Source organism: Crocuta crocuta, unplaced genomic scaffold (assembly GCF_008692635.1).
Source record: "Crocuta crocuta isolate KB4526 unplaced genomic scaffold, BGI_CrCroc_1.0 scaffold695, whole genome shotgun sequence".
In the NCBI taxonomy this organism is placed as follows: domain Eukaryota; kingdom Metazoa; phylum Chordata; class Mammalia; order Carnivora; family Hyaenidae; genus Crocuta; species Crocuta crocuta.
The window spans coordinates 346,694-354,654 of NW_027528855.1; the positions used below are offsets into that span (position 1 = coordinate 346,694).

At 38.7% G+C, this 7,961-nt stretch overlaps 1 protein-coding gene across 1 annotated transcript in view; it reads left to right on the plus strand.

Annotated features, from left to right (window-relative positions):
• The window catches only part of FMR1 (fragile X messenger ribonucleoprotein 1), a 32,397-nt gene that overhangs the window by 19,427 nt on the left and 5,009 nt on the right, over nucleotides 1–7,961 (plus strand). The window contains exons 11-15 of the mRNA XM_077756045.1: nucleotides 1–88; nucleotides 598–660; nucleotides 3,065–3,151; nucleotides 5,598–5,793; nucleotides 7,328–7,510. The exon at nucleotides 1–88 is cut by the window's left edge and continues 38 nt beyond it. Coding sequence (XP_077612171.1) covers nucleotides 1–88; nucleotides 598–660; nucleotides 3,065–3,151; nucleotides 5,598–5,793; nucleotides 7,328–7,510 — 617 coding nt within the window. The remainder of the gene's footprint in view (nucleotides 89–597; nucleotides 661–3,064; nucleotides 3,152–5,597; nucleotides 5,794–7,327; nucleotides 7,511–7,961) is intronic.

Genomic DNA, 7,961 nt, shown 5'->3' on the forward strand with positions numbered 1-7,961 from the left:
CCCTCCTCCCTCAGAAGACAAAAAACATATAGATATAAAGGAAAACAGCACTCATTTTTCTCAACCTAACAGTACAAAAGTCCAGAGGGTAAGAAATATTTATCACTTTGAATTACACTCAAAGTAATTTCTTTGACCCAGATATCACAATTGGTGTTTTGGGTGTTTTCTCTGGTTAGACTTAAAGGCTACTCCTGTATTTTTTTTTTTTTTCCAAATCCAATTGCCAGCTTATGAGAGATTACAAACCAAAGTGTTACCTACCTCTCAGTTTACTCACAGTGACAAATGTGATGAGTAAACATAAAATACGGGGTTACATTTAGTGATCACATTTTTCTTTTGAGGGTGGTCTTTCATTTTTTCATGCTGTATCTCTTGAGATTTTGCAGGTTGTGGTAGCTCAAAATGTACCTTCTGTTAGATGCACTAGTAACTACTTAGAACCATATTTTAGAAACTGGTTTTCAATATTTGAACTAACCTAACTGTTTAGAAATGGGTTTAGAAGTCCTACAGTGAAAGTCCTGCGTTCAGGCTTCTGTGTATCATTTGTTATAGTTAATGACATCACTTGCATTCCTTATACTGCTTTAGGTGTTAGTGGTTTCATCAATTGTAGCAGGGGAATCCCAGAAACCTGAACTCAAGGCTTGGCAGGTAGGAAAACATTCCTTGAAAAATACATTTTAATTTTATATTTTACTGTTTATTCCCCTTGTTAAGAGAGACTACAAATGATCATCAGGGTTGGGGGATGGTGGAGGAGTGTTTTGGGGTATGTTCATCCATTGCCCTGCGGAGAGAGCTCAAATTCCTTCCTGTTGCTTATAAAGCCTTTCTTTGACGCTCACCTGTCCAGTGTCACCTCTTTTCATTCCTCCCCTTTGCCCTCCAGAGCGATTTGGGCCACACTGAAGTACTCCAAGTTCTCACTCTTCTCTCTCTGTGTACATACATTTCCTCTACCAGAGCGCTCTTTCCCCTCCAGTTCGACACCTTGCTTTTGACCTTATTCCTTGTGTAGCTTTCCTTTGTGTGCTTGCCACAGGTCCCCTCCCTCTGACTGGCTCCATAGCCTTTCCCCCTTCTGTGCTCCAGTGTGCCCATCCCTCTCGCAGCATATACTACATAGACATTATCTTGTTAATCTCTGATGAGTTCCTTGAGGACAGGGCCCCCTACCTGGCCCGAGAGAACTGTTTATGGGGAAAAACCATTATGACTCACCAGAGATTAAAAGCAGAAATGCCATTTGTTTGATAAAGGGAAATATAACCACAAGTGGATCAGATATTCCTCTCNATTCCATGGTATAGATAAACCACATCTTCTTGATCCATTCGTCTGTTGATGGACACATAGGCTCTTTCCATGTTTTGGCTGTTGTTAAGAGTGGGCAGCACAGTTCTTATCCCAGTCAGGGAATCCCTTTCTCCTGGTGTCTGTATTGAAGGCCATCATTGTGCTCTTGCCCATCATGATTTTAATTTCCTATTCTGGTCTACTAGTGATGTGCTCAAATTACAATAGCACTTGGGTACAACCACAGTTTGGACATAGGGAAATAGAAAACCTTGTAGAATTATTTGCTGCCAAGTTGATCAGACTAAATCTGTGGCATAGGGTTTTAAAGTTTATTTTGGTCATACATGACCCAGAGGAAAGAGTATAGCATTTCACTATATGGCATTTTGGAAAATAATAAGATTTAACTACTTTGTAATGATGTCAGTTGGGGAAAATACAGTCAAAAGTGTTTTTGAGGAAAGTAGATCTAATTCATAGGCCTAATTATTTCCATAGTCTATATGTTAATCAATGCAAACAAAAATCCACATGAAGGCCTTGGGTCTTCAGCGGCACCCGACTCTTCTGGTGGCCATTGCTACCAGGAAACAGTGCCTTGCTGACCGAATGAAGGTCATTCTACACGCAGTATTTCCTAATTGTTGTTCAGTTTTGTTCTCCATCAACAGCCAGGTTCATGTGGAAGGGAAAGGAAAAAAAACCTGTTCCAGCCTCACATACATTTAAGATGCTGTCTACTGAGCGCAGGCAAGCAAAAGCAGTCACACCTATCAAATGAATGCTCTTTTTCAAAGAGTGATACTTGCTAAAGAGACAGCTTCTTGGTTTTTCATACTTAGAAACTTTGCCTAGAAAATTATGTCCTCATAAAAGCCACTGTATGCTTTACTATAGTCCTGTGTGAATATCAGTAAGCATATGTATTTCTTCAGTAGTAAAATAAATGAAGTATTATCAAACTTTGAATGTCATAATTGCCAGCTATTAGTTTGCACGACACCTATAACTGGTGACTAGAAATAATATTTTTTCTCATTTGTACTGATGGGCTATTAGTATAAATTTTTAATATACTCCTTTTTAAAAATCTGTCTTTATGTTAAAGTAGTACCATTGAGAAAAGATCAAGCCTTCCATATGATTCAGCCTTTTATAGTTTATAGAGTACATTTTTGAAATGGATTGAAATGCTAAATTGTGTGTTCTTCGATCTGCCTCTGCCCCTCCCCCACCCTGCACAGAATAATTAGTGCCTTTTAATTTATTCTAATTCTTTTTGTTTGTGTTTTGTTTGTACTCTCTTGACTTGGTCAGCAAAATTGATTTAGTTTTTACTTCTGTGCCCTAGTATTTAACTTTGAATTTCTCTTTAGAGAATTTGATCTAGATAAAACCTGTCGTATATGAATTAGAGTATTTTATTTTAAAGTATTCATTTTGTGTATGCATCTCATGTCAGAGCTTGTTATAATTTGGAATTACATATTTTGTGATTTTGCCAACATTTAAGAGTAGTCTTTAAAACACAGTAATCTGGTGCACTTGAGGTTGCCGTATTGACTTTCTGTTACTCACAGTAGATAAGTAAAATATACCAACTACTTTTGTTTGTAGATGTTTTATATTTTCAACAGACATTTGCATACCTACTGTTTATCAGGCCCTGTGCTAGGGATTTAGTCATTATTTCCTTTTTTTTTCAGATTAATCCATTATTAATTTTATAGGATCATTGTTGCCATTTATTTTTCAGGGTATGGTACCATTTGTTTTTGTGGGAACAAAGGACAGCATTGCTAATGCCACTGTTCTTCTGGATTATCACCTGAACTATTTAAAGGTGAGAACAAGAAGAACTTTAACTTCTAATCCTTTTGTGCTAACATATAAAAACTCCACAGTCAGTTTTTCATCAGTGAAGGTTCATTCTAGCCTGTATATTACAATGAATGACCCGTAAAAGATAATAGAGAAAATACTCACTTTGTTTTGCTTATTATATTCCTTCTGCAAAAAGAAGTCAGTTTTCTGTCATCATAAATCTAAGGACTGGTATCCCAGTTGTCAGTAAATTCCCCTATTTCTCATTATTCTTCTGTTAAGCCCTTACTCAATTTAGGTACTCCTGTACATAGCCTTTTCATTCAGTTGATCCTTTCTAGCCTTTGTGAGTTTTTTCCAGGCCAGATTTTGTGTCTGTAACATTTGGCTTTGTTTGTCCCTCTTATGTCATTTATCAAGGAAATCCCAGTGTTTTATGAAGTCCTACGTTTAAGCATTTACCCTTTGTATTTTTCTCTATGTTCCGTTATACGGAATATAAACAATTTGTGTCTTGTAGATGCTCGTTTTAGTGTTTGTACAGTTAGGCCTCCTAGATTGCCAACTAGAAATCAGGAAGTAGGAGGCCACAAGGATTAGTGGAAAGAGCACTTGAATTGGCAGTGCAGTGATTTGCTCCTAGTCTGCCTTCTGCCATGAACTAGCTTATGTGACTTGAGGCAAGTCACTTCTTGGTATACTGGATGCTTCTTAAAATTTCTTTTGGCCCAAATGTTCTATAGTTCAATGAAATGGAGTCTTACTCATGTCACTGTCCTAATTTCCTCTTTATATCCATATGCATCACAATTACAGTGACTGGTACTAAATAGTATTTTAAAAAATAATCTAATTTATTTTATTTATGATGCTATCTTAATAAGAATATTTTTGCTGATTTCTTGAAAGAAAGAAAAAGTTTTGACTTGGATGCAAATAAGGAAGGAAAAAGTGCAATAGCTAGGCATTGCATTCCTTCTTCTGGTGGTCAGTTACTAATTGAAAATGGGAAGGTTTCATCCAGCAAGGTTTGCATGGGTAGGATACCCCGTTGGTTTGCTTCTTTGTTTGTGTTTTACAGTGTGTTTTATTTGTAATCTGTTGTACGTGTTTTTCTTCAATTCTTAGCTTAAAGAATTCTAATTGACCTGGAGAGTTAGGGTTGCACTGTAACCAATCCCTTGTTCTTTTGACTAATGTTCCTTTTTAGATCTTTTTACTTATTCTTCACAATTGAATATCTTTTTTGGTTATCAGCAGCTGTCCTGTTGCCATTCTTTCCATCACCAGATCTTCCCTTGATTGGGCCTGGCATCTCTCACCAAAAGGTGACTGCTTTGCCCCAGTGGGATAACCTGGACTACCATTCTGTTTTGCGAGATACACCCACCCATTCCATGAGCTATAACTATACTCTTGGAGTAAGCCACTCACTCAGTGTCTCCTTTGCTCAGGTCCTTTGTAAAACAGAAATTCTGGTTCAGGGCACAGATCAAATGTATCTGCCCTTTGTTTTCCAGAAGCTTCCACAAGAAAGATTTTAAGAACTTAGCTTAACACAGGGGCTTATCCAGTGACTGTCCACATAGGCAGTCCCTGTGATGGCCTGTGCGTTACACAGACACCCCAAACCACTAGAAGTTACGGATCCAGTTCCCTAAAGCCAGTAAAGGAGATGTGTATGGGTAGATTGGAAGGACAAGGGTTAGAACTGGGGCTTCGTCTGGATATATCAGAAGCACTGTGTGTAACGAATGGTCTATCAGTGGACCCCAGGTGTATATTTTGATCAATATCAATACTGTTCATTGTACTTGTTCTAGCAGAGCTGTGGTCTCTAAGAGGTTTCAAGGCATGATGTTAAGACCTAAGTTGTTTGGTCAGGTCTTCAATAGTCGTTCCCTGCCCACCATGTAAGGAATGTGAGCATTTTCAGTTCATCAAAAATAATTTTTCCTTAATTGTGCAATTGCATCCAAAGACTTACCATAGTATATGTTCTTTGAAAGCAGAAGATAGCTCAAACTCAGTGCTTCATAAATTAAGATATTAATGGGCAAATATATTTCAATTAAGACTATTTACAGTGTATGATTTTTAAGGTTAGCTGGTTAAGCCTTAACTGTCTTTTGCCTTTATTTTAGAGTTGCTTTCTTGGATATCTGATCATCAAGAAGTCCCCAAACTAGCATATCTGTGCCTTAAGAGATTCTATTGGATAATAGCACCAAATCAAACTTAAATTCTATTCAGTAGAATTTTAATNATAACCTGTTATCTATAGTAATTTTTCTTTGTAAGGAGACCATTCAATTTCCTGATAATTCTGTGTAACAGTGTTTACTATAAATTTAGAGCTGAAATTGAATTATTTCCAGTATATTTTTTATCTGATGAAAAGGAGAAAGGTATTATTAAGTAAAATGTCAAATTATTTTTACTGTTATCTTGTATATTTTAAATAGGAAGTAGACCAGTTGCGTTTGGAGAGATTACAAATTGATGAGCAGTTGCGACAGATTGGAGCTAGTTCTAGACCACCACCAAATCGTACAGATAAGGAAAAAGGCTATGTGACTGATGATGGTCAAGGAATGGGTCGAGGTAGTAGACCTTACAGAAATAGGGGGCACGGCAGACGCGGTCCTGGATATGCTTCAGGTACAAACTAAGCATTTTACTCAGTAACTTTATCTGTTCCTAGACTTAATAGCTGCTAATCTCTAATATTCATTAGCATCCCATTATAACGGTTTCTCACTACGTGGTTTCCAATTCACAGTGGGTCAAATTGTGTTGCAAGAGACCTAGACTTAAAGCTGATGATACCACATAGAGTTTACAGGGCAGGTGTGAGTTCTGTCCACATTCTGAGTGGGGATAAACCTGCTTAAGCCCTTGTGTGTTGACGACTCTCTTAAGGCCTTTCCTGATTTTATTACTGTATAGCCAAAATTTTTTTCATTTGTGTACTGTGGCTCATTTTTTGTCAGGCATGTGCTGGTCATACTTGCTGGATGGACTGTGTAAATCAGGGCTCTGCATCCTATGGCTCATAAGGTGATTTTGAGTGTCATGGCCAAAGTCAGCCCTAGGCACAGTCAAGAATCGGGCAAAGTTTCTCTTTGCCTTCCCAGCTCATCTGTCAGTGCTTCTTTCTTCTCTCCCAGTACCTTTCACTGAACACTGTCCCCACCTGCCAGTGCCTACGGTCTTTCTTGCTCAACTGTGTATCTACTATGTAACTTGCTAATGATGGTATAAGGTATAATCCATCTCACAAATATTTGCATTTCAAAAAGGAACTCTTTAAGATGGAAAAGCCTTCAAGATCCACAGGAAAGAAGCTATAATGGTGAAGCTATAATTGGTCATTAGCTCCAACAGGAAGAGAGAGGTAGTAGAGCTGATACTGTGGAGTGGGGGAGAGAGATACGTACTCCTAAGGCCAACCTTAAACCTAACCCCTAACCCCTCTCCCAACAGTCTGTTCTTTTTGCTGTTGGAGTTCCACCTCACCTTGGAGCTCTTTTCCCCCACTCCCATCCCTTATATCATTAACCCACCCCCTCACACATAATGAGTTTATCTTAATAATGGCTTCATTAATGATAAATTATTCTAGTGGGAGTGGGAGGGAAGGTTGTGGACCAGGCGAGCACATCCCCCTTGAGCTAAGTTCAATCCCTGATCCCACAAAAGACCCTTCCCTGAGACAGTTGCCATGGTGGCCTTTGCCACCCTCTCAGAGGTGAGCAAAATGTGTGCGTTTCCCTCTGTCCCTGAGCCAAACCTTGTTAAAAGAAACTCTTTTTATAGAAGTTTTGTTTATCAAGGTATTGCATTTAACTGTTGGAGACAACTTTTTCTCCAGAGAGCGCAGATGTTTAAAGGAGCACAGCTGTTTAATGATGTGGCATACTCAGGTTTGAACTTAGATGGTTAATAAAATACCTTTTATTTTTTTTTAACAAGAACCAAAAATGTTTAAAACCAAAATTACCTCAAATATTGTGAAACCCTTCATTTTGAATTTAAGATCATTTGTTTTACTAAATGGAAGGTGATAATACTCTTTGGGCTTATAAATTGGGAAGAGTATTGAGTTACCCCTGAAACGTCTCTGGAAGCTTCTGTTAACCTAACTTTTTTTTTTAAAGTCGGACAACGGTATATAACTTTTAACTCTCGATAGGAACTAATTCTGAAGCATCAAATGCTTCTGAAACAGAATCTGACCACAGAGACGAACTCAGTGATTGGTCATTAGCTCCAACAGAGGAAGAGAGGGAGAACTTTCTGCGCAGAGGAGACGGTCGACGGCGTGGCGGTGGAGGAAGAGGACAAGGAGGAAGAGGACGTGGAGGTGGCTTCAAAGGTACAGTGGGTTTCATTTCTTTGTTCGTAAGTTTGTTTTATCTATCTGTCTATCTCAAGAGACAGAGAGACCGTGAGGGTGGGGCAGAGAGGGAGAGAGAACCCCAAGCTCTTTTAGCACAGAGCCCAGTGCGGAGCTCGACCCATGAACCATGAGATCATGACCTGAACCAAAATCAAGAGTCAGACACTCAACCGATGGAACCACCCAGACACCCCAACTTTTGTTTCTTAATAAGTAAAGGTGAATGGTAACAACTAGCTGAAGTTCTCTGAAAGATCTTGGTGATTGAAGGACATACGACTAAAACCCCATTGCTTCTGTTTTGTGCTGGTCACCAGAGGAGAGGTGTGTGTTGGTCACCTGAGGAAAGGCTCCGCAATAATCAACAGAACATTCGACCCCCTTTCTATGGCTTGTGTAGAATATATGAATAAACACCAAGAACTAG